The sequence below is a fragment of the Uloborus diversus genome, chromosome 9, assembly GCF_026930045.1.
Source record: "Uloborus diversus isolate 005 chromosome 9, Udiv.v.3.1, whole genome shotgun sequence".
Classification (NCBI taxonomy): Eukaryota; Metazoa; Arthropoda; class Arachnida; order Araneae; family Uloboridae; genus Uloborus; species Uloborus diversus.
Window position 1 is genome coordinate 140,309,230 of NC_072739.1, and position 25,495 is coordinate 140,334,724.

The 25,495-nt window shown below is 32.8% G+C and overlaps 1 protein-coding gene across 4 annotated transcripts; it reads left to right on the plus strand.

The window, feature by feature from the left end:
* The first annotated feature begins 3,103 nt into the window (after window positions 1–3,103).
* LOC129229519 (ankyrin repeat and protein kinase domain-containing protein 1-like) lies at window positions 3,104–25,160 on the plus strand. Of its 4 annotated transcripts, none has more exons than XM_054863836.1 (4): window positions 3,104–3,281; window positions 15,783–15,889; window positions 20,170–20,246; window positions 22,430–25,160. In XM_054863836.1, the coding sequence occupies exons 2-4, from the start codon at window positions 15,881–15,883 to the stop codon at window positions 23,985–23,987; spliced, it is 1,644 nt and encodes a 547-aa protein (XP_054719811.1). In that variant the 5' UTR covers window positions 3,104–3,281; window positions 15,783–15,880; the 3' UTR covers window positions 23,988–25,160. The 4 variants fall into 4 exon arrangements, with proteins under 4 accessions (XP_054719811.1, XP_054719813.1, XP_054719812.1 ...); XM_054863838.1 differs by having other exon boundaries at window positions 15,789–15,893; window positions 20,174–20,246; XM_054863837.1 differs by having other exon boundaries at window positions 15,789–15,889.
* The last annotated feature ends 335 nt before the right edge of the window (window positions 25,161–25,495 follow it).

The following is a 25,495-nucleotide window of genomic DNA, read 5'->3' on the forward strand; positions in this document are numbered from 1 at the left end:
AGGAAGCGAAACTAATCATTCCCTGCCCATTAAGCACATGTCACGATAATAAAAAGAGCAGCTCTAAAGCATTTTACCTTATTTGTCATTTAAATTTTTAATACCAAGCATACATTTTAAGCACAAGGATATTTTTAATATCGTCAGCCTCTGTGAGTCCGGGCCACTATGTATTTGCCTCCTCTGCCCCCCTTGTCGTAAGCCCTGCCAATGAATGATGAAGTAAAAATATTTACGAATAATGTCATGTTATTTAACAAGAAAAATATTGTATAATAACAAATAATTTTATTAAAATGAAATGTAAACTAAGTAAGCGAACGTATAAGCAGTAAGTGAAACCCCTAAACCAGTGCAAAAGAATTTACCATAGCTATTCAATAAATAAAAATTAAACTTACTTTTCTAAAAGGAACCTAAAAAAATGTATTTAAAAAAATTATGAACAAATCGCAGTAACAATGATTGCTTCTGAATTGATAACTTTGTTGGCAAATAATGAAATGGATTAATAATAACCTACCATAAATAACAAGAACATATTCTATGCATAACACTTTTTTTTTTTTTTTTTTTTGAAAGGTTACTTTCGGTATTTTTTTTTCCTTGCAGTGGTTTGCTTTCTGATTGGAATTGAGTAGGGAAATTTACTTTTCTTTTGTTGCAAAATAAACTTCGAATTATCCGGCATGCCGGAAAATTCGAATTTCCTGGTATGCTGGTCAACCTTGCTTTTTTTCCTGCATGCCAGATAATGCGGGGTAATTATACAACCTTTCCACCCCCCCCCCATTTCCCAGAAAAAATTGAAATGACACGTTTGGCTGCCACCAATTACTCGCAAAGTCATTGGCCCCGGGAACTGTAAGGTAAGCTGTTCCATTGTTCCATTTCGATTGTTTTATGCTCCGAGCTTGAATCAATACTGAATTTAAAGAAATGTCAAACACATCCTAAAAAATTCATCCATTTTTTACATTATATTAGTCAACTTTTTAGCAACTTTTTATAACAACTTTTTAGTAACGCTAACAAAATTCGTGGTTGTTTCACAAAATAAGATTGTATGACAAAACATAAGTTTCAAGGATTTTAAATATAATACGAGTTAAAATATGAAAGCCATAACGTATGAAGATGAAGCCAAGCTTTCACGACGGCACACGGAGCATTTGTAAACAAAATTTATAAGTCTCAATACAAAATTTAATTAGCGTAATATCCATACACGACTTGCAACTTTTAAAAACTTGATTCATATTGTGTTCAAATAATTGTTTAATTAGACCAAGAATATCGTTCAGAGTTTTAAAAATACAGAACTTTATGACAATCGCGACTATTACTTTGAACTATGAACTTTTTACTATGAACTTTGTTTTCAAACACAGGTTGCAAGCACAGAGGCGCTTGAGCAGAGCATAAGCAGCATTGCGCTCCGCAAAGAGCAGCACAGCGAAATTCTCGCCAACCATTTTGGCTGCTTCCGAATTTCGCCAATGCACTGTAATTGAGAGGGTTTCAAAATTCGCTTCCCGGCGCCCAAAGTTCCCGGCGCCTAAAATGCTCGGCGCCCAAAGTTCCCGGCGCCCAAAGTGCTCGGCGCCCAAAGTTCCCGGTGCCCAAAGTGCTCGGCGCCCAAAGTTCCCGGCGCCCAAAATGCTCGGCGCCCAATGATCCCATTTCGGGTCCCGGGAGCCCCTTACAATTGCAACATGGTAGATCTGCCATTCCATCTTTAGAATTTTTTTTTTTTTTTTGACTTGTCTTGATGCTGTCCTAGATATTTTGGTCTAAACTCGGATTTTTTTAATGCAAAACCAAAGTACCATCATAGCTTCAGAACAACAGTAACATACCTAATCACAGATATAAAACTAAGATATCTTACTGCTGCTTTGAGGAAACAATATATTTTTTATGAGAAACACAACTGAGATTTTATTAGTATTTAAAATAAATTGATATGATATTCCATCATCATTCTTTATTTTCAACTTTAACTTTTTAATCACCAGTAGGATTGCAGGAAAGGTAGGAAAAATTCTTAATATTTTTTGACTGTTCCACAACCCAACTAGTTTTTAACTCATAAGTAAAATGCATTTTAATATTTTTCGGAAAATATAAAAGGAATATCGTCTGCAATTTGAATTATGCGTAACTTCAACACACAGAAGAATCAAACTGAAGTATATTTACGAATTAAAATACATTGAATCAATACTGAATTAAAAGAAATGTCAAATATATCCTAAAAAATTCATATATTTTTTACATTAGTCAACAATATAACAACTTTTTAGTAACGCTAACAAAATTCGTGGTTGTTTCACAAAATAAGATTGTATGTGACAAAACATAAGTTTCATGGATTTTAAATATAATACGAGTTAAAATATGCAAGACATAACGTTTGAAGATGAAGCCAAGCTTTCGCGACTGCACAAGTAGCACTTGTAAACAAAATTTATAAGTCGCAATACAAAATTTAACTAGAGTAATATTCATACACGACTTGCAACATTAAAAAAATTGATTCATATTGTGTCCAAATAATTGTTTAATTAGACCAAGAATATCGTTCAGAGTTTTAAAAATACAGAACTTTATGACAATCGCGACTATTAAAATGAACTTTGTTTTCAAACACAGGTTGCAAGCAGAGGCGCTTGAGCAGAGCATAAGGAGCATTGCGCTCCGTAAAGAGCAGCACTGCGAAATTCTCGCAAACCATTTTGGCTGATTCCGAATTTCGCCAATGCACTGTAATTGAGAGGGCTTCAAAATTCGCTTGCCGGCCCCAAAGTTCCCGGCGCCCAAAGTGCTCGGCGCCCAAAGTTTGCGGCTCCCAATAGTCGGCGCCCAATCTTCCCATTTCGCCGGATTTCTACTGCCCCAGGAGAAATACACAGCGTCTAAGGAACCAAAAATCACCACAGCAGCTACGACACAAAATCACGCCTCCATTGAGAAGGCACGCCTCCCGCAAGAGCTCACGTCTGCGAGAATATCCTCGTGCTGGAGGCGTTGGTTGGCTGACGGTTGTTGCGCTAAAGAAGAGTCTTGTTCTAAGGAGCAGTCAAAAGAAAACTTTTTTCTGGGTTTTATGTTACCCATTCAATAACTCCTTTGTTTTGTATTTGTTGTGATCGTGTATCCCATTTCCTTCCTACAGCAAGATTATTTACTGGAATTCCTTCAATAGTTTTTTGTGATAATCCTCCTAAAGCTCGCAGATTTGTTTGATCTCCCAGATTCTACAGGAACGAACTTATCAGGTAAACACATTCTTTCAAATAATGAAGCGCGTATTATGTAGTTAGGAAGTTCTTAAACTTCATAAAACTTTTGTAAGTAATTTTACATTTCAGAATACGTTCAGCATTATTTTACCATTCAGCTTTCGTTTTTTGTCACAGTGTGGCACTCGATTATCAAAAAGAGTCGCTTACTTCTTCATTAATTTTTTTTTACAGTCGAACTCGCTTCGGGGTCGTAGCTTCGGGGGGGGGGGGGGGGCAAGAGGGTCGCGTGCACCCCCAACTTCCTGGAGACTTAACCTTTTGTCACCGAATTATAAAGTAATTAGCACAAAAATCAAAAGGAGTATCTGATTTTTCTAATTTGTATGGCCTCAAAAAAGGTATCCTAGACTATTAATAAGTCAGGATTTAAAGTTTAGCCAACAGTGCAGCATTGCTAGTAACAAGGCCAATAAGATGCTTGGGTTTATCAATAGATCTATTTCAAACAAATCTAAAGAAGTTCTTCTGCCCTTATATATAGAAGTTTGGTAAGACCTCATTTGGAGTATGTTGTTCAGCTTTGGTCTCCTTATCTTAAGAAAGACATTAATGTATTGGAAAGGGTTCAAAGGCGAGCTACAAGACTAATAAATGGACTTTCTCACTTAGACTATGATTCCAGGCTTAGAAGGCTAAAAATGTACAGTCTTGAGCAAAGAAGAGACCGAGGGGGACATGATTCAGTTGTTTAAATTTATTAAAATGAAAGATGTTACGGGGCTGAAGTTTAGCACTGAAAACAGGACAAGGGGTCATTGTTTTAAGCTATTTAAATCTCAGGCTAACATGGATGTTAGGAAAAATTATTATTTTAGCAGGGTAGTGGAACCTTGGAACAGTTTACCGGAAGAGGCGGTAATGAGCAAGGGAGTAGATAGTTTTAAAAGGCCATTGATTTTCACTGGGGATTGTAAATTGACTAGGACCAGTGTAGCTGGGCCCAGAGCCTGTTGCTGGTCGACACTTTTGTATTTGTATTTGTATATTTTTGCTAATGCTAGGGTAGAAAAGCGGCCTGGGGGCAGGGCCACTGAGAGCCAACATATCACTAAATTTGATTGTGCGATACTAATAATGACGTTCCCCCCCCCCCCCCTCCAAACAAAACATGTCTCTTATTTTAATTTCAGTAATCTCAAGTGTGCCTTCTATACCATGACATCTGCTTCATAGGCTTCATACCATGAGTCAGTGTATGGTGGAGAAACAAAATCGTATTTGGTAGTTTTTCGTCGTTATAATAAAAAGCTGGTCAGATAAAAAAAAAAGCTAACCACTCTAATGTTAAACAAACATCTCCACACCAGCATTTAAGCTGAGTTCAAAAGTTCTTTAGGGTGATTCTTGAAAAAAATGTCCCATGCGTAACACTAAGTTTTAATTTTTTCTAAAAAACATTGCTGTTGGGGAATAATACATGTTTTAACATACTATCAAAGCAAAATAGTTAATCCCATATTTAATTAATAGTTAATTTAATAAAATATTAAAAAACTTAGCGTTACGTACAAGACATTTTTTCGAGAACCACCCTAAGCAAGTTAAATTTGAGGGTTAAAATTGAGGGAAAAGGTTTAGCAAAATGCTGAAATGTTACTATGTTCTCATCCTTCAAAAAGCCTTAGTATGCTTTATCTCCAGTTGAAAATTCAATTTGAATTTCCTTTGTGATATCTTTAAAGAAATATATACAGTTGGTGTTTTTTTTCTTCTTTTTTTTTAAATGTTAAATAAAAAATCTTGGATTATAAACATCTTAGCTAAGATTTTGAAAAGATTAAGTTGACTATCGTCATGCTTGGTTCCTCTCTCGGATCACACAGTTTTTTTTAATGAATGAAACATTTTTATTTTAGTTAAAAAGCAAAAATACTTTGCATTATTTACTTAATTGAGATAGTATTTTTGCATTTTGCGAAAAATTCGACTGTAACGGAAACCCTGCTCGACGCTTTCAAAGTTCTTAAAATCTTATTCAATTCTTTTTTCAAACATATATGTAACAAAAAAGAGAGAGAAAGGGGGTCTAGATTTTTTAGGAGGGGGGTGGATTGTCATTACTAGTATTGCACAATCAAATGATATGTTAGTTATGATTAGTTAATTGAGCAGCAAAAGAGAAATAACCATATGAACCTACAGTCAGAAGTGTAACATTCGCAAAGGTCCTTCACCCCCAGAAAATGTTCGAAACTAGAGTTATAAACAGGGTGTCCGTGCATATGGAAAGTCATGGATTTCGACTAAGATCAAAAATGGTCATGGAAAGTCATGATTTTCAGCAAAAATTGCTCAAAAATCATGGAAACTGACATCTGGTCATGGATTTTGGGTTCAAAAACATGCATATTTATCGGATTCTACAAATTAGATACAAAATTTACTCATCTCGGCTGTTTCTTACGCTTTTACCCGTCAGTCCCGATTTTTCACACATTCCGAAATCCGATTGCATCCGCTTCCATCATACTCGCTCGTTGTTCTTTACGATGTTATTCTTCCATTTGGACATTTATAATTTTGTATTTAGCATTATTTTTAACCTCCTTATATGTCTAGTTTAGTAGTTGGGGACTTGTAGTATATTTTTAATTTTGCCACTCTCATTCGATTCTAAAATTTTAAGTCATTTGCATCCGAGTTGATTCAAGAGAATCATAAAAAGTATCATTAATGTTCAGCAGTATCTTAAGTTAACGAACATTTTAGAAAATAAAATTGGTCTAAAGAATTAATTAAAGTCGTTTAGGACATTGATAAAATGCAGAAATCAGGGAATTTTCAATCGCGAATTTTTTTCAATATTTGTAGCCTATCCTAAAACTTTAGCAGTAGTATCTGGTAATGTCTGATAAGTTAGTTATTTAGAACTTTAATATTTTATTTTTTCTGATTATTTGTTTATTTTATTTTTTGTAAACATAATTTTATTATTTATTAAATTATTGCTAGTCACAGATTTTTTAAAGAGAACTAGTAGCTTTGAAAATAATAATAATAATAAGTTTTAGATTCATTATTTGTTTATAAAATATTTATTTAGAGCAAAACAAAAAAATGATGCTTAAATGCTTTCACAGCTGTTCACCGTTAGTTTTACATCATTAATGCTGCATGTTTGAAGTTTTTTTTTTATTTTGAAAAATCATTTTGCAACTAAAACTTTTTCCAGTATTTTTAGTATATAAAATATTATTATGTATCACATCAGATTTTTCTGAGAAAAAATAATAAATTTGTTTTCATGTAAATTCTTACTTATATAAAAATTTTGTTTATTGGAGTCCAAAAAATATTTCCAGAAATTTTAGATTTATGAATGTATGTCCTTGGGAGCAAAGTAATTAAGTTGAAGCTCTAATAATTTCTTGCATATTACTAGTAATTGTTGCATAAATTGTTTTTTAGTTACATTTCACTTTAATTTGAATTTTTATAAACATATGTCCAAAGCATAGATCATCAGATGGTTGCAGTTTAATTTTCACAAAATGCAAATTTGAATATATTTGTGAAAAATTAATGTTTTTTCTGGAAAAATTGCATCCAGTGAGTCATGGAAAGTTACGAGCAGAAGTCATGGACAGTCAGGGAAGTTCATGGATTTCAAAACTTGAAATGTAGCAGATACCCTGTATAAAATTGCAGTTCACACGAACAGGTGTTATGTAAGGAGGAGGAGAGGTTCAGGGACTTTTATGAAGGGGTAAAGCTTGTAGACTGCCTTTGAAATTTCTCGAAATTGAAACCCTAAAAATGAAGTTTTTGACGATTTTTAGTAAGAGGGGGAGGGGAGGAGCGGTGATGCTCTCTAATTTTACCAAAATGGAAATGAAATATCCTAAAAAAACCTAAGTTGTAAAGAATCTTCATTAAAGTTTTAAAAACAGAAGAGGTTCGGGCAATCTTTTAACTGAAAAATTTTGAATTTGAGGCTCTAAAAACGCAATTAAAAGCAGACTGTGAACGATAGGGAAAAGGTTTGGAGCTGCTCCTCCAGAACGTTTTAGGAATTGAAAATCGAAAGACAAAATTTTAGAAGAGTTTTTATGATGTGGAGGATGAAAGGAATGGGGAGGGGGGGGGAGGATTGGGATCTCAAAGATTTTTTTGGAAATTTAAGTCCCGAAACCAGAATAGTAAATTATCTTTGATGACAAGGAGAAATTTGGAAAATCAAAATATCTTAACTGTCCCTGGAGGAATAAACATTGTCAAAGTCAAACTTCAACTTATCACAGCCACATTTATACGTCAAATACAAATACAAATGTGACGACCAGCAACAGGCTCTGGTCCCAGCTAGGCTGGTCCTAGCCAATTTAAAGAGAAACCTGTGTGTACTTTTTATGACATTAACTCCTCATATATATAATAGCCAATGATTGAGTAACGCTCCTGATGTCATCAACAATGAAACTTGCACCTCAGCATGATAATGTGTTTTGGTAGTGTTTAGCATGCAGGGGAAGGCTTTATTATGACAAGGCTGAACTGAATCCCGTAACTGAACCGTTTTACTGGTAAGTCTGTCATTTTAGAAAAATGAAGCCACGAAAAAATGGTCAACAATGAGCGCTATATCTACTGGAGTTTAGGGTTAATCCACTGGAGTGAGCGTTAAAATTTCAACTATCAAAATATCACCAAACAGGCAATTGCTTTATTCAAATGTAGAAGCAATTCTCATCCGTCATATCTTGATGGGCGATTGTCTAGTACAAATATATGTGTAATGAGCAGCAATAGGCTCTGGACCCAGCTAAGCTGGTCTTAGTCATTTTATTTGTCTCTAATGAATATCAATGCCCTCTTTAAGCTCTCTTCCCCCTTATTCATAACAGCCTCTTCCGGTAAGCTGTTCCAAGGCCCGCAACCCTACTAAAGTAATAGCTCTTCCAGATTAGCCTGAGACTTGAATAGCTTTAAACAATGACCCCTCATCCTGCTTTCAGTGAAAAAATTACTTGAAGACCTACATATATGTGTCTTTTCGCAATTTATGTGTTAATCTTAAAATAAGCCAGCTAATAAGTAAATAACGACATCCCGCTCGCGACCAGGCTCGAACCAGGAACCCTTGGGTTTCAGACCCAGCGCTTTACCGACTGTAAATTTGAAGGTGATTTTTACATTTTTTGTTCAAAATTTAATTTAATGTAGATATTTTTACTAAGTATCCAAAGGAAACTTAACCACAAATTCTTGGGGTATTAATTGTTTTAGAGTAAATGTAAAATTTAAAAAATGAACAAATAACTCTATATTTTTTTAAATCCTAAGAAATATTTTAATCAAAAAATACAATGATCAGTGGCAGCTCGTGCCTTGAAAAAGTGAGGGGGCCAGATCATGGGTGCACCCCCCCCCCCAATTTTTGAAAAGAATGAAAGAAATATTTTTTTTAAACATTATTTTAATATTTAAACTTTCTTAAAATAATTATTTGTGTTTGATGAATTACATTAAATTCATTTTAAATACAGAGCAAGCTACAAAATACCTAAATTACTAATTCACGAAAGATATTAATATTATGTTTATGTCCATGATTCTGGTAGGGTGGTGCATTTTCACCCCCTGATTTTTAAAAATAAAATTTCTGCCGGCCCCCATGGGCCAGATTCCGAATTTTTGTGCATTCAAAGAAAAAAAAATACTCTTTTTGTTTTCTTCAAATTATTGATAACTTGTCACATTTTCTTTAAAACTACATCAGCAATAATTTAAAACAAGCAATAATTTCTGTATAACAATGGGAAGACATTAAAAAAAAAAAAAGAAAGAATCTTGTAACGATACATGCACATATGTATACAACACACAACAGTTGTTACGCAACTAGAAAATAATTTTTATGGGAAGAGAAGGGAGGAAGAGGACACAATAGGGAAAAAATCTCATCAATTTGATTGTTTTAATTTGTTCATCAAATCTCTCAATTTTGAAACTTGCAGTTTTAAAAACTTCTTTGGTGATGTTTGGGGAAAAAACGGTACAGCGGACTGTGCGGAAATTTATAGAAATTGAAGTCTTTTCAACCACTGAGAGGAGATAAAATGGAGGGAGTGAAGACTTTCATTCGTGAAACAAAGACACCTTGTCACGTGATGGATTTTGAAGCGAAGCATCGGAAGAAATCAGGGTTTCTTATGCTAGTTTCAAGCAAAACGTGTCAACCATTCATCCGTGTTGTCATGGGACTTGAGATTGTTGCCCGAACTTTTGCTAAGTCAATGATTGGTCTTGCTCCCTCCATTTATAATTCCTACTCTAACTTGATTTGCCATATTTATTGACGTTAAGGTAAGGAATGAAGCTCGGGGACTCTCCCCAATCTTTTTTTTTTCTTCTTCTTCTTCTTTTTTTTTTTTTTTTTTGGCAAATAAATAGAAATCAATTCCTCCTCCCCCCCAATTTTTTGAAATTGCAGTTCCAAAAATGCAGTTGTAGACAAACTGAGGAGATTGTTACGGGAAGGGGTTCTGAAGCTTTGACATGAATTTTTTTTTCAAAATTGAAGTCCTATAAACGGTCTGAAGGAAAAAAACATCTTCTCATACAATTCATGGCGGCATATAATCCGTGGATAATACAATGCAAAATAAAAAAATAAATAAAATTTTGATTTAATGTACAATTTTAGCAACTGAATTAAAAACATGAAGAAGTAATAACTTTTAATGTATTTTCAAAACCAACACAAAAATAATCTAAAAAATAATGATTTCTTCTCTAAATTGACATTATAGTATGCTACCTACTTAGAGATAAAGAATCAAGAAAGGGTCAAATGGTCTAATCTTGTGGAAATGAAGGCTTTTTCCTTTAATGTAAGTTATTTTACATAGCCTGAATCGGGTAAGAAGAACATTCAAGCTATGTAAAAAAAAACATACGGGCAGGGTAATGGTCGCGGCAAATCCAGCTGTCAATATTGAAGTTCAATGCGTTGAGGGGGGGGGAAGCACACACACACATACAGATAATTCGCAAAAGTATATAAACTCATTAATTTTACACTTTTTAAACAGATAATCCAAGAATTATACGCAGAAATATACGGTACAATTCATTTTTTTTTTAATTTCAAGCTGTTACGCACAAAACAAGTAAAAAGTTATAAACTATTGTCTGAAAAAAGTGAGGGGGTCCTGGGGGCCTCTCACTTTTATTGTGACCACTCCCACGAGTCCCCACTAACAATGATACAAACATTTACTAAGTTTACATACTAGATTAGATTGCATTGTGATTCATGAAAACCGAAGCGAGATTATTTGATTTAATTAATAAAATTATACGTTATTTATTAATTTTCAAATATTTATGCCATCAGAAGTTAATCCTTTCTTTTTCTATTCAATAACATTATAATACAACTTCTGTGTTACATGGCTTCATTTTGTTTTACTTTATCATTTTTACTGTAAAAAATGTCTAAAATTACTAATTTTAGAAATTTTTAATTTTAAATTAGTCATATCAAACTGTAATGAAGTTTTTACTTCCTTTTACAAAAAAAGGAAGTATTGTATTCGCAAAAAAATTTCACTCAAAAATCGGCCTTAATTTCCATTTTGCTCACCCCCAAATGAATGTTGTTTTTTTTCGACCCAACCTCACATACATATGTACCTAAGAATGTATAGACGCCCGAAATATCCACTTTGACGTTTCCCAACGTAACAACAAGTTTTCTCGTGATGTCTGTATGTACATATGTATGTGTGTATGTATGTCGCATAACTCAAGAACAGTATGCTCTAGAAAGTTGAAATTTGGTACAGTGACCTCTCACTTATACGCGTCCAAAGGGGACAGCAAAATTTTCGCGCACAAGTGAGATTCGCGCATAAATGAAACACCCCAAAAATAAGCTTAAATGCAGTAAGTTATCAACAGTTATAGTAATACTAATAGTACACTGCTGATACTAATGAATAAATACGCACATAATTTCCATTTATGCATTGTAATTTAATAAAAATGTAAAATTTGAAGTTGTACGTTTTGTTATTTTTTATACACTGTACAGTATGTAAGCGAATTCCACAAAACCTAAAAACTGTTGCGTGATCAGTGTCATAGTCTGTGAGGATACAAAAGATCCTCGATAGGCTATGTCAATCCTTTCCACTTCACCACGACTTTCAGGAAGGTCAACCTTTTCGCATGTAACCCGTTCTCCCCTCTCGATGTCAATCACGAGACTAACTGCATCCCTAATTGCACACTTGCGCAAAAAAAATGCGTTCTTGGAAACATTTTGAACATTGGAGTAAAGGTGTGTAAAAGCATTCCAAGAGACATCAAGAAGGGTACAAATCTTCCGATAAGCAAAGCGTGGATAGGCGATTTAACTAAAACTTGAAAAAAAAATTTCGTGCATAAGTGAAAGGTGCACTTTAGGTTTCACGTTTAAATGAACAAGAGTTAACATTGTTTTCCTATATCGCTGGCCGGGCCCGTGAGAAAAACGCGCATAAGTGAAAAATGCGTATAACAGAGGTCGCGTATAAGCGAGAGATCACTGTACGTAGATTCCTAGTGGGGTCTAGTTGTGCACCTCCCCTTTTGGTTGCATTCGGGTGTTTCTAAAGGGGTCTTTTGCACCTTTTTGGGGGAATTTGTTGTTAATTTTGATGCAAGCTCAAGTGGTGTAATAATTTGGAGGACACTTGGCGATTTATTGCCAGTCTTTTGGTTGCCAAGTTTTTTCGACAACTTGGCGACAAACATGGGCGGATTTATGGGGGGTCAGAGGGGGGCAATGCCCCCCCAGTTTTGGGAGGACTTTATATAGTAACAACACATCTTCCAAAAAAATTTTAAAAAGTCTTTTTTTTTTCTTTTTTGACTTGTTCAGAAGGGAGAATTTTTATATTTGGATTATTATTTGGATTTATTGAAGGGGGGGCATAGAGGGGCAATGCACCCCAGTTTTGGGAGGACTTAAAATAGTAAGAACACATTTTCCAAAATCTTAAAACAAAAAAAATCATTTTTTTTTCTTTTTTGGATAGTTTAATGAAAATGAAGAGAATAGCGAATGTCCTTTTCTGATGGGAGAAAAGAAAAAAAAAAGAACATTAAATACAAATAGTACAGCTGTCACTGGGATGCTAAATATATGCCTATATTCACTATTTTGGACTGAAAACCATTTGGGCAAGTATATAAATGAAAATATAGGCTAAACAAGCTATGCATTCAGCTGCAACTATTATAATAATTGACAAGTATTAAATTAGAACCTAAAACAAAGAGAACCCCCCTCCCCCACTGCGCTAACAGAACGATCTACTCATTATGATTTGTTTTCTTTCTCAGAATGTTTATTTTCAATTTGTGTGGCTTCAAAAACGAGATATTTTGTGCTCTTACAGACAAAACATTTTGAAGAACCTTCTGGAATTCACACATTCAGATTGGTAAAATTGTAAAAATCCTTTAACCGTAAAAACTGACGAATTTTCGTAAAAATTACAAAACTCTGCAGGTAAGAGTGAATTACATATAGGGCCGGATTTGCCTATAAGATAAATAAGTCATAGCTTCGGGCTACTGCTTTGAAGTGGGTCCGTAACTCGCAAAAAAATTGCATGATTTGTTCCTTAAAAAATGAAAAGTGCTTGAAAAAACTAATTTTATTTTCAAGTGCTTGAAAACCTTGAATATTTGGAAAACGTGTGACTACAAACCTGAAATTTTAAAATTTCTAACAAATGGTAGAGGGAGGAATGCCAAAATATGTCAAATTCAGCTCCTTGCTACATCCTGCATCAAAAGTGTAAAAATCATGGTGCTTACGTTTTTAACATATTACTTGAAATAAATTTTTGTGACTCAGATGTTTCATATCTTGCTATTTATTTAATTCCAAATGCAGTATTTTGGAAAGTCTTTTGTACTGATTACTTTTATCTTGCTTCTACTGCATATTGTTAATCTGTTTAGCCCGGAAAAAATGATACACTACCTCTATTCCTTTTCGTTTTCTGCACTGCTTATAATTAAAAACAAGGTTATTGTAATGAGAGAATTCTATAGTTTATATTTTTCTTTTAAACTTAAAGTAGCTGTTTTTTTTTCTTTTTTTTTTTTTTTTTTTACAAAGTTTGAATAATACTGTACAATTGTATAATCTAGAACTCAATTTCAGAGACTGGAAAGTGTAAATGAGGTGCCTTAAATTATTAAATGTTCTAAAATCCTTGAAAAGAATTGGCGCATTATAACCTACTAGGGCTCTTGTGCCAAAACACCCAATCTAACCAACCAAACCTTGAAAATAATTAGACAAGTCTTTGAAACTCCTAAGCAAAGTGTGCTTCAATTTTATTTCTTATCAAGTGTATAAATTATGAATTGTTCTAATAAGTAGTATGCTACTCTCATGTTACATATTTTCTAAATCTGTATAGCATTTCTTTTAAAGTATTAACTTACGCACATTTAAATCATAAAACTTAAATATATATATTTGTCTTTTTTTTTCCAGAGATTTTTGTCTATCCAATTAACCCTTATAAGGCTTCGAAATGCAGAATTTTATATCCATTTTACAAAATTTCCTCCGGGGGACAAACCCCCGGACCCCCCACATTAGGGAATATTCTATGTCCTACTTAAAAGGGAGCCCTGCGTCACTCTCTTGATACCAGTAACCTCTCTTCAGGTCAATTCAATAATCAGGGGTGATTGTGAGTTCATCAAAAAATACCTGAAAGTTTCAAAGCGAGACCGGGGGGGGGGGGTAATCTTTGACCCTTATTACTAAAGTGCATCTTTGCCATAGTATTAAATAGTTCTGAGTCAAAATATTGTGCGTACATGTGATTAAATTTTTAATGGGTTACAAAGTTACTTTTGAGCTGGTGTTATACAAATTATCTTGACATATATTTGTCCATCTTAAGGGATAAGTGTCCATCTTAAGGCTCTTGCAGGTATATTTGATGAGTATTATATAATTTTAAAAAATTGCGGAGTTAGGGAGATAAAAGCATAACAAAAAAAAAAAAAACATAATTCCGGTATTTTCGGACATAAAAATACCGGAAATACGTCCGAAAATACCGGAAATTCGGTAAAATACCGGAACACAATCACCCCTGTTCAAATAGGACAGCATGAAAACACATTAATGAAAACGAAACAAAGAAAAAGTAAAGCATGGCCTTATGCATCAGAGGAAAACAGACCAAAACGTGGGGGGGGGGGGGATTTAAAATGTTGCTCAAAAAAAAAAAAATCCTGCCCCCAGGAACTCAGTTCTAAATCCGCCTATGGCGACAAATTTGGCGATTTTTTTTAAAATCTGATTTCAATGTGGCCATTTTTAGTGATATTTAAAGAATTAACTCTTGAATCACATTAAAATTGCAATAATGGGGAAATAACATTAAATTGGTGTAAAAGAAAGTCATGTGATGCACACATCAGCTAGTTTTTTTTTTTTTTGCATACAGGTGTTTAGTAGATTATGTTTAATGTACAATAATTTTAGTTAAGTGATTAATTTGAAAATATTTTACTTTTGATATACACTGCAATAAAATCAGAACTTACTTGACCTATTTAATAATTTTTATGTATCATAGCAGTAACATTATGTAATTATACATATGGGAAAATCTGTGTTATTTTCATTTTTTCCTGGTATGTTCATTTTGTCCAATTTCTTATGCAGTTCCAGACTTTTTACAAAACAGTGAACAAAATACTAACCCTGATCAAAGCACAACAGTTTTTCAAAAAAGAAAAACAAAACCCCAGTACTGCAGAGTGAACTATATAAAAAACTGCAAGATGTTACTCAAAAAATTGTTTATATCTGCAGAATATATTTCGTGGCTAATGTCAAAACAGTGTACATAAAATAATAATTCAACAATATAATTAATTTCTGTTAAAGAAATAGCAATCACATTTTTAGTTTGGTTCGTTGTCAATAAACTCTACTTGGAAATCATGCAATTTTCTTCTGCTTTGAACTTTCTAAATAATATTGAAATGTTGCAAAATTCTTCCCCTTTTATTTTCTAATGCTTCGGAACCAAACGGAAAGTTAGGGCTCAAAAAATTTTCCAATTCCAAATTTTGGGCTACTTTAATGTTCAATGCAAACACACCCTGTAAATGTTTTGTTTTTTCAAAGTCTGGGGGGAGGAGGGCAATTACTCCAAATTATAGGTATGTTGTTTTTAGTACTAACTGCAAAACACATGTTACAAAATGGGAATTTCATTACAAAGTAGTCCTTTAAGACTTGCATTATATTTTGTTCTAGTGTACAGACTCAAAGATAATTATTTATAATTTAAATTCTTAAGCGATGTTGCAAGATTGTCTTGTTTGATTAAAAAAAAAAAAACTTTCAGTTTTCAATTGTTTACTTCCAAAAAATGAGTAGTGACAAAATTTGTTAAAATTTATATCAATCATGTATTTGATGTATTGTTTCTTTAGCTTTAGGTTGTAGAGCAGAGCATATCTTGAGGAGACAAGACCATAGTTAGAGTTCTACTTCTAATTATGGAAGAAAAAAAAAGGTTGTAAAAGAAAACATGAACTCTGTAAGTTTTTGTTCTGATGTTAATGCATATTTCATACAAAAAGTCTTGAAACTAAAAAAAGCCAGTTCATATTAGTGAGTTGTGTAACTAATTATTTGGAAATAATTACAGTATTTCCTAAAGCATGAGAAATAACCTGAAAGCAATAATTTTTTTAAAAAACTCATTTTACATTATTGCTGAAGTTGTGTACAGCTTTTTTTCAAAAGATGATGTGTCAAAATTTTCAAAAATCAACTTTTTGATTCCAGGCTTACGATTCCAGGCTTAGAATGCTAAAAATGTACAGTCTTGAGTAAAGAAGAGACCGATGGGACATGATTCAGTTGTTTAAATTTATTAAAATGAAAGATGTTACGGGGCTAAAGATTAGCACTGAAAACAGGATAAGGGGTCATTGTTTTAAGCTATTTAAATCTCAGGCTAACATGGATATTAGGAAAAATTATTATTTTAGCAAAGTAGTGGAACCTGGGAACAGCTTACCGGAAGAGGTGGTAATGAGCAAGGTTGTAGATAAGTTTTAAGAGGGCCATTGATATTCACTGGGGATTGTAATACAACCCCCCCTCAAAAAAAAGTTTTTTTGTTTAAACCAGCTCTTTTTTTGGTTTAAACCGGGGTCCATGGTCCAAAACCATGTCAAATCAACCAATCACTCAAAATGACCATCTCAGATTTTCATGAAACTTTTAGAGATTATACTGTTTGACATTCTAAATTCAGATCTACTTTTTTAAAAAAATCTTTTTTTGTTAATAAGTTATTAATTTTTTAAATGTGTAAAAACTCATGTTTTTTTACTCATCTGTTGTGCTTAAAAATGCTACAATTTAAGTTCTATGGGGTCAATACAGTTGGTTAACAGCTCATTTTAAAGAGAATTGCATGAGCTTTAATTTGACATGCAACTTGCATATTTCTCTTAAATTTTTATTATTTTTTTAAAATTTTAAAATTTAAAATTTAAATTCTTTTAAAGTTAGTGTCTTTTAAAAATTTTGAAAAAATATATGTTTTTTAATATGTTTTAATAAATACATCCTAAAAATTTCAGAGTGGGGACATGATGGGATCAGCAGTTATAGCAAATAATGCAATGACACTTTTCTTGTAAAATATATATATATATATATATATATAATGTTTTTTTATTAGACATTTTTTTAGATTATTTTCTTTTACTTTTTTAAAATCATATTTTTTAAAATTAATCTCTTACTTTTTAAAATTACTTTTATTTTATATTTTCTTTAAAATTATTTTTTAATTTTATTTTTAATTAAGCAATTTCTAAGTTGGCAATTCAAAATTATGATATAAATTAAAATATAATTAAAAATTGAAAATGAAATGCATTAAAACCATTTAAAGAACAGGCAGATCATGCAGCAGCTTGTTTACACACGTGTTGAAACACTCCCTGACATGTTCAAATATGTGTGACGTAATAAGTCCAATAGTTGAAGAATGCTGTTCATTCTTATTCTGGCTTTCAAATAGTAAAGTAGGTTGTGTTTGATGTATTGATAATTGTGCTTTTTTTAATTTTGCTTAATTATAATTTGCTTTAAAAATAAAATTAAAAAACAATTTTAAAGAAAATTAGAAATAAAAGTAATTTTAAAAAGTAAGAGATTAATTTAAAAAATATGATTTTAAAAAAGTAAAAGAAAATAATCTAAAAAAATGTCTAATAAAAAAAACATATATATATGTGTGTATATATATATATATATATATATATATATATATATATATATATATATATATATATATATATATATATATATATATATATATATATATATACATACATACATACATACATACATTTACATACATACATACATATACATATATATATATATATATATCTTTTACAAAAAAAGTGTCATTGCATTATTTGCTATAACTGCTGATCCCATCATGTCCCCACTCTGAAATTTTTAGGATGTATTTATTAAAACATATTAAAAAACATATATTTTTTTAAAAAATTTTAAAGGACACTAACTTTAAAAAAAATAAATTTTAAATTTTAAAATTAAAAAAAATATTAAGAATGCAAGAAAAATATGCAAGTTGCATGTCAAATTAAAACTCATGCAATTCTCTTTAAAATGAGCTATCAACCAACTGTATTGACCCCATACAACTAAAATTGTAGCATTTTTAAGCGCAACAGATGAGTAAAAAAACGTCTTTTTCTACAGATTTAAAAGATTAATAACTCATTAACCAAAAGAGATTAATTTTTTTTAAAAGTAGATATGAATTTAGAATGTCAAACAGTATAATCCCTAAAAATTTCATGAAAATCTGAGATGGTAAATTTGAAAAAAAATTTTTTTTTTTTTTTTGGTTGATTTGACATGGAATGACCCACCGGGTTTTTTTGGTTTAAACACTATTCGTAAGAAAAATATATTTTTATGAAAATCATGGAGATTTTATCAATTAATTGTTAAGAAATATTTAATATTCATGTTTACCTAATTCCTTGGTAAATTAATAAATAAATAAGAGTAAAATATTTAAATTTCCTTTCCTCATACGTAGAGATTTCTATAGAAAATCTTTATGAAAAATAGAAAATGTTTGAAAATCTTTAACTATTATAAAAAATACAATACGCCTTGGGTCAAATGGGCTTTGGTATAAATAATCAAAGAAATAATTTCTGTGATAGTTCCGACATTATTAATTACAAATAACCAAGAATACATTCTTGTTAATTAATTTCCTCATAATCATAGCTGTCTACTATAAATGAAAAAATAAAAGCAAAAGTAAAATCACTCATTCTTAAACATGGAATGTATTTTGCAGTATCCACAAATGAATTATAAGTCTGATGTACATTATACTACTTTAAAAATCAAAAGAACAATGCATATAATTTTTTAAAGACTTAAAAAAAAGTTAGAAATCATGTAATTTATTTACCTAATATACCTGGCATCAGGTAAAAGAAAGAAGACAAGTAAGTTTTAAGAAAATCATTATGTTTTCCATTGCAAGCATTATTTCTCCTCGTTTAATGCATTAAGGAATACAATTTTTTATCTCAGAAAAAAAAATTATTAAAAGCCTCAGTATGAAAATACTCTTTTAACATATTTTAATAATCAAGACTCATAAAAATTAATGTTAATTGATTCTTCTTACCGTTCACGCATGAGACTTCTTTTATTATATTGGGATAAAAAAGTTCTTTGAAAGGTAAAAATTTGGCATTAATTTTTCTTTATAAGAGCACTGAATTGCATGAATATTTTATGTTTTCATAATTTTATTTATTTTCTTTTATTGCTCTGACAGCATCGTCTATCGGGGATGCAAAAGTTGTGCAGGTATTAGCACAATTTTATGCCTACTCTAAATGTTCTTGAACTTCTTTGTTATTTTTCTCTCTCTTGTCATTTAAACATTCTAGCGTTAAGATTTATATACACTATGCATCGCTTCAATGGTACATAATCAATCTCAATAAATCTTTAAGTAATCGAGCAAATTAGGTAGTAAATGAAGTTTTGGTTGAAATATGCTTTTTGGACTATTTTGAAATGCAAAACATTGGAGAATAATGATAATTGAATAAATAAAAATGAGCTAATTGGGTTTTTTCTCCATGTAATTTTAGAAAAACTAAGTTGGTATGCTTTGTATATGTATGTGCCTAATAGGTAAGCTGCATTGATTTAAAAAAGGAAAAACAAAAGAAAACCTATTTGGCAAACTTGCTTTACCTTAAAAACTATAAGTTTTTGAATTTATTAATTTTGTAATTTATCTATAAAGCTTTGTTTGTTTGCATCAATTAGATTTCCTCTTTGCAATAATGTGTAAAATGTATGAAAACATTTGGGGGAAAACAATGAAGTTTTTCAAAAAAAAAAAACATTTTTTAAAAAAAAAACCACTTGGTAAACCAAATAACCCTGCCCTGAAACATTTATTTATTGCTGTGAAAATAATGCAAATTTAATTCAAATTGGTTTCAAACTTTTGAATGAAAACTGGTGCAAGTCTAAAAAACTGACCTTTTCTGGCCTAACAAAAGTTCACTAACGAATCATCTACCCTGTAAAAAAAGTGTTCTTACTAATATTTGTTTCTAACTACAGCACTGGTCTGTGCCTCCCACTTCCGGGACCATTTTTCTGACTAGGATTTATTTTCTTAATGAGTAGAAACTCCATATTTGAATCAGACTGCATAGAAGTGAGCTTCGTAACTTTCCATGAAACAACTGTTTGAAACTTGCTATGTTTCAGGTAGCTGAGGACACAAGAGCTGGCCATCCCCCTTCCACATCATGTAAAAACTCTGAAAATTCTGAAGAACCTCCAAGGTGAGATTTTCGTTAATATATCTTCCTACATCACCGACAGAGTGGTGTAGTGGTTAAGACGCTGACCTCCCACACACAAAGGCGCAGGATCAAAACTGGCTCCCGTCGGTGAATTTTCAAAATGCAGAAACTCAACAGCGTCCATGTCACACAATTATCTGCACATAAAAGACCCATCAACTACTCGTTTGACATGAAGTGTCTTTTTGCAAAATTAAATTCCTAGTTCAGTTTCACATCAAATAGAGCCCAGGTGACTCGTGGGGAAACTGGGTATCAAAATTCTTGTGGGAATGGCATCCCACCAATATGGGTGCTACGTGAAAAAGTGGATGCAATACCGGAAGATCGCACTAGGTCTGCAAAAAGGCAGTGCATCTACTGCAGCCCCATTAGAAATATAAAAAAATCTTTCTACATGACATTGCTATTTTTCTCTTGTGAAACCCAACATAAAATACACCTGGCATTTTTTTTTTTCAAGAATCTAACCTAAAAAGAGTTCTTAATTGTCTTCACTCTCGGTGAATCCATTTTTAAAATTAGTCACTTTTTTCTTCTTCATTCTACTTCTTACATGTTCTCTAAAAGATTTTTAAAACCAAAGTAAGTTTGTTATAGGCATGGGCAATGATGTTCTTTTTAACAACTTGTTCATCAGAGAATTGTTCATCTTTTTTACACCTACCTTGGACTTGTTCAATTGAAACCACTTTGTTCATATCAGGGGCAGATACAGAAAATCATTTAAGGGATGGTCATGCTGAAGAATGATCCCCATGAATGAACCGACAGTTTTGGGTTCAAAATTTCTTGAAACTGCGTGGGGGTCAATAAAAAGCATCAGATCGACCATTAATAAGACACCCAATTGAGGATAAACGTTGTAAATTAATTTCATAAGCAATGAAACAAATTAAAAGTTCAAAGTGCTTTCAAAAATAATTATAATTTTGAAAACTAATCATTTACATAATATTCATAAAGTTTTTGAACACATTGTAGACAGATACTCAGTTGTCATCGGTTTAGTGGGAGTTGGTCATGAGCCCTATGTCCCTCCCATTGTCTCCACCACTGGTTCATATTATAAAGTTGCAGGTGACCTCTGGGAAAAGTACGTTCTTTCAGTAAAGATGTTTCATTGGGTTCGTTATCTTTTAAAGAAAAGTATGAAAATTATCTAAAATTAAGACACTGTCTCAATACATATTTAACTGCAAAATATTTTATTAAGGTGTAGCTGTATAATATCAATTGTAGTTCATTTTGTATAAGACAGGGGTGCCCATCCCCCTAAGCATAGGCGTAATTTCGCCACGTGAAGTAGAAGGGCAAACATTTTTGAAAGAAAAATTTTTTCATTAATATTCTGCCATCAAATTGAAATAATGCAAAAATTACCTTTTTCAAGTAATAATTGAATAAATTAAAAAAATCACAATAACTTTTAATGCAATGTATGTTATTCAGTTTAAACAGAACAGAGCTACAGAGAGTAATGAGCACATACATCCCAGACTTACACAGATTTAACCAGGCAGCTTACCCTTTATTAATAATGAATGGTAAGGTGCCTTCCTCTCATCTCCTTTTGCAGCAAATACATCAATGACAACAGTGGTGGCCCTAGGTTTTGATGTCTCTCCGCCCCACAAATGAGAGCCCTCAAAAAATTGGGAAACAATCCCTAGAAACAGCCTTTTGCAGATTTCAATGACTCAGTTTCAGTCATGCCTCCAACCTGGGAGGCCCATTGTTAATTATAAGTACAACAAATGTATATCCTAATTATACCCAATAAACAGTAACAAAACGTGTTTTTCTCAATTCAATTTCTCTTATATACATTTAGGATTGAACTTGTATAGAGGGGTAACAGGAGAGTGATTCAAGGACCGCTTTAAATACGATATAGAATATCCTTAGTTTAAGGGGGTCCAGGGGTTTCCCTCCAGGGAAAATTTTGAAGAATAGATGCAATATTCTGCATTTTGAGGCCCTATAAAGCATTAGACTATAAAAATATCAGGAAAAAAAATAGACAAACCAGAACTTTTTATAAGTTACTATTGCATACAAATATCTCTCTTTTCTAGTTTTGAAGAATTAAACAATTTTATCATATAATATCTTGCTTAAGTGTGTGTTACTAGTTATTATTCTTTCTTTTTTTTTTTCAGAAAAATTCTTAAAGTGTCAAGCAATGCATGCAAAATTGCATACGATGCAGAACTACACGATGCAGTTAAAAGAAATGACATAAGCTCTGTTCGTGCTATTCTGCTGCGCCAGCAAAGTTCAGTTGAAGCAGGAGACTATAATGGTAACACTGCCTTACACATAGCTGCATACTCAGACAATAAAGAAATTGTTCAGATGTTACTTACCGCAGGAGCAAGTACCAGAATTCAAAATGATTTAAACCAAACGCCTCTTCATTTGGCTCTTCGTTGGAATAAAAATTGTGCTGCTGAAGTACTTGTGAATTGGGATGCAGGTGAGGCGCCGAATGACCTTCAAGATGATCGTGGAAGGACTCCTTTATATTTTGCAGTAATTGAAGGACATACAGAGATAGTGAAGAAACTAGTAGCTGCAGGTGCAAACACCTGCCTCTCCGATGCAGCGGGACGGACACCTTTACATGTTGCTATATACTATAGAAAAGAGGATGCAGCAAATGCCCTTATTGAGTGTGGTGCAGTAAACGATCTTCAGAACAAAGATGGAAGAAGTCCTTTGCATTTCGCTATATCGGAAGGATATGTGGAAATATGCAAGAAGCTGCTTGCTGCTGGTTGCAATGTCCGTCTTCAAGACCACAGAGGCTCTTCACCCCTCCACCTTGCTCTTAATAGGAGAGATGACACCGTAGCTATGGTCCTTGTGGACGTCGACAGCGAAAACGACCTCCAGGACGTTGACGGCTTTACTCCCTTGCACTTAGCTTCAAAAAGAGGATTTATTCCAATAGTCCAGAAATTGCTGTCTGCACGTGCCAATCGCTATCTGAAAGATAATAAAGGTCGTACTCCCTTGCACATAGCCTTAGAGCGCGAAAATGAACTGGTAGTTGAAATTCTTATTGATTCAGTTGCTGACAATGAAATTCAATGTGAAGATCAGAAACCTCTCTTGCATTTTGCTGCAAGGATGAAATGGGCAAGTGTTGTGAGAAAGTTATTGTTTTGTGATGTACACCCACACACTAAAGATAGTGAGGGAGTATATCCTCTTAAAAGTGCTCTGAAGTACAAAAGTAAGGAAATTGTGAAAATGATCCTTTCAGTATGTTCCTTGAAAGGCATTGCAATTAACTGGGAGGAGCTAGATCTTACACCGGATGAAAGCGAGCCTTGCATCAAACTACTGTCTAAATATGACGCTGAGACCCAGCGGATGAAAAGCACAATGATTCCTGGAACTAGCGTCTCATTCCATGACCTTGCAAAGAGATTCATAAGCACAGTGGCACAGTATCTCAGCAATGAACTTATCCAAAAAATTTTAAGCTCTGATAACACAATTGAAGAATTTCCAAACTATGCCGAGCTGATTGCTTTTAAAATGGAAAAAGCCAAACACAGAAAAATCTTGACTGATCAGTTTCTAAAGAACTTTGATCTCTTGTCCAGAAAGCTACCTTCTATACCCACATTGTGCGTCAACATTATAATACTCTTCTTGAGTAATCAAGATATGCAAAATTTTGTAGAAGCTTTCAAATTCAAGCCTTAAATGATTTTCTGGAACAAAGCAAAAAAAGTGCCCTTTTATCTGCTAGTCCTACAAAATAATCAAGACTACAAATTTCGTATTAAATTCAAGCACTAGCGCAGCCAGAAAACCTTCTGGAAGGATTTTTTGATCAAAAATATGATCTGGAGGGGGGGGGGGGGTGATAAAAATACCTGCTGTGGTAGGTTTTTGACCAAAAATACCTTCTGGAGGTACCTTAAAGCAGTCCTTTCATATGTTTAAACTAATGTATTAGAGTATGCATCTATGTTAAAACCAATGCGTGGCAGGGGCGGATGCAGACTACCATTTTAGGGGGGGTGACGTGGAAGAATGACCCTACCCCCTCCATTCTCCATCAGTGAAGATATGGTTTTGGGTACAAAAAATTTCTGAAACTGATTGGGGACCAATAAAATGCACCAAATCAGCCAATAAGGCACTTAGTTAAGCAGGAAACTACTAATTAATTTTATAAGCTATAAAAAGAATTAATGTTTCAAATATTTACTTCAAAAAATGATTAAAAAATTGAAAAGACTACTGAAATCGTTTGCATTTTATTCATAAACTGTTTGGACACAATGTGGATGGATAATATTGTTGACGGTTTAGGGGGGGGGGGGTCTTACCCCCATGACACTCTCCGTGTATCCGCCTTAGATCATTAACACAATTGTCTAAAGTATCTACCACTGGCATCTGAGGGGTGTTTTAACCCCTCCTCCCCCTTCCCTTCGCTGTGCCATTGAATTCAAGTATACAAATGCAAAAATTGTTTCTTGTTGGTGCTTTAGTCTTTTGTAGTAAAAGGGTTCAATTAAGTTTTCATTCCATGGGCTGTGAACATTTTTAGGGCCTGAATGTGAAAATTTTCATATGAATATCTGAGAAGCAAAGGGAATAATTGATTAATCTGTACACATAAAGGGCTGTTACATGAAACTTGGCTTAATCCTTCAATCATGGTTAATTCTGAGATAAACTTGATGTGGTGCATATGTTGTTTTTAAAAGCATTCAGTAACAATGCTTCATAATTTATAAAATAGCTATTAAAAATTGACATTATTTTGCTCTTTGTAATTATTGCTTGAAAAAATAGCTAGGAATTGAAATTTTGAATATCCAAACTATCGAGGTTTTTTCTATAGAGCAGAGTTTCTTAAATTGTGTTCTATAAAACCCCATGCTTCCATGCTGATCACTCACAGGTTCCACGAAATTACTATTTTTTTTTTTTTTCAAAACTTTCAAATTATGCACTTTAAAAGTTTTGAGTGAAGTGTTTAATAAGTATTTTTTGAATGATCGACTGAGAAAACATCAATAGTGGATTAAAAGGTCATTTGTAGTCAATTTAAGGCTATCAAATATGTCAGCTCTAGTATATGAGATTTATTGAAATGGCACTTGATTCTTCCTTGCACCAGAAATTTAAAATGACGCTATTCAAAGAAATTCTGATTCAATTTAAAAGCTGAATGTTCTTAATTGTCATGAAATTCC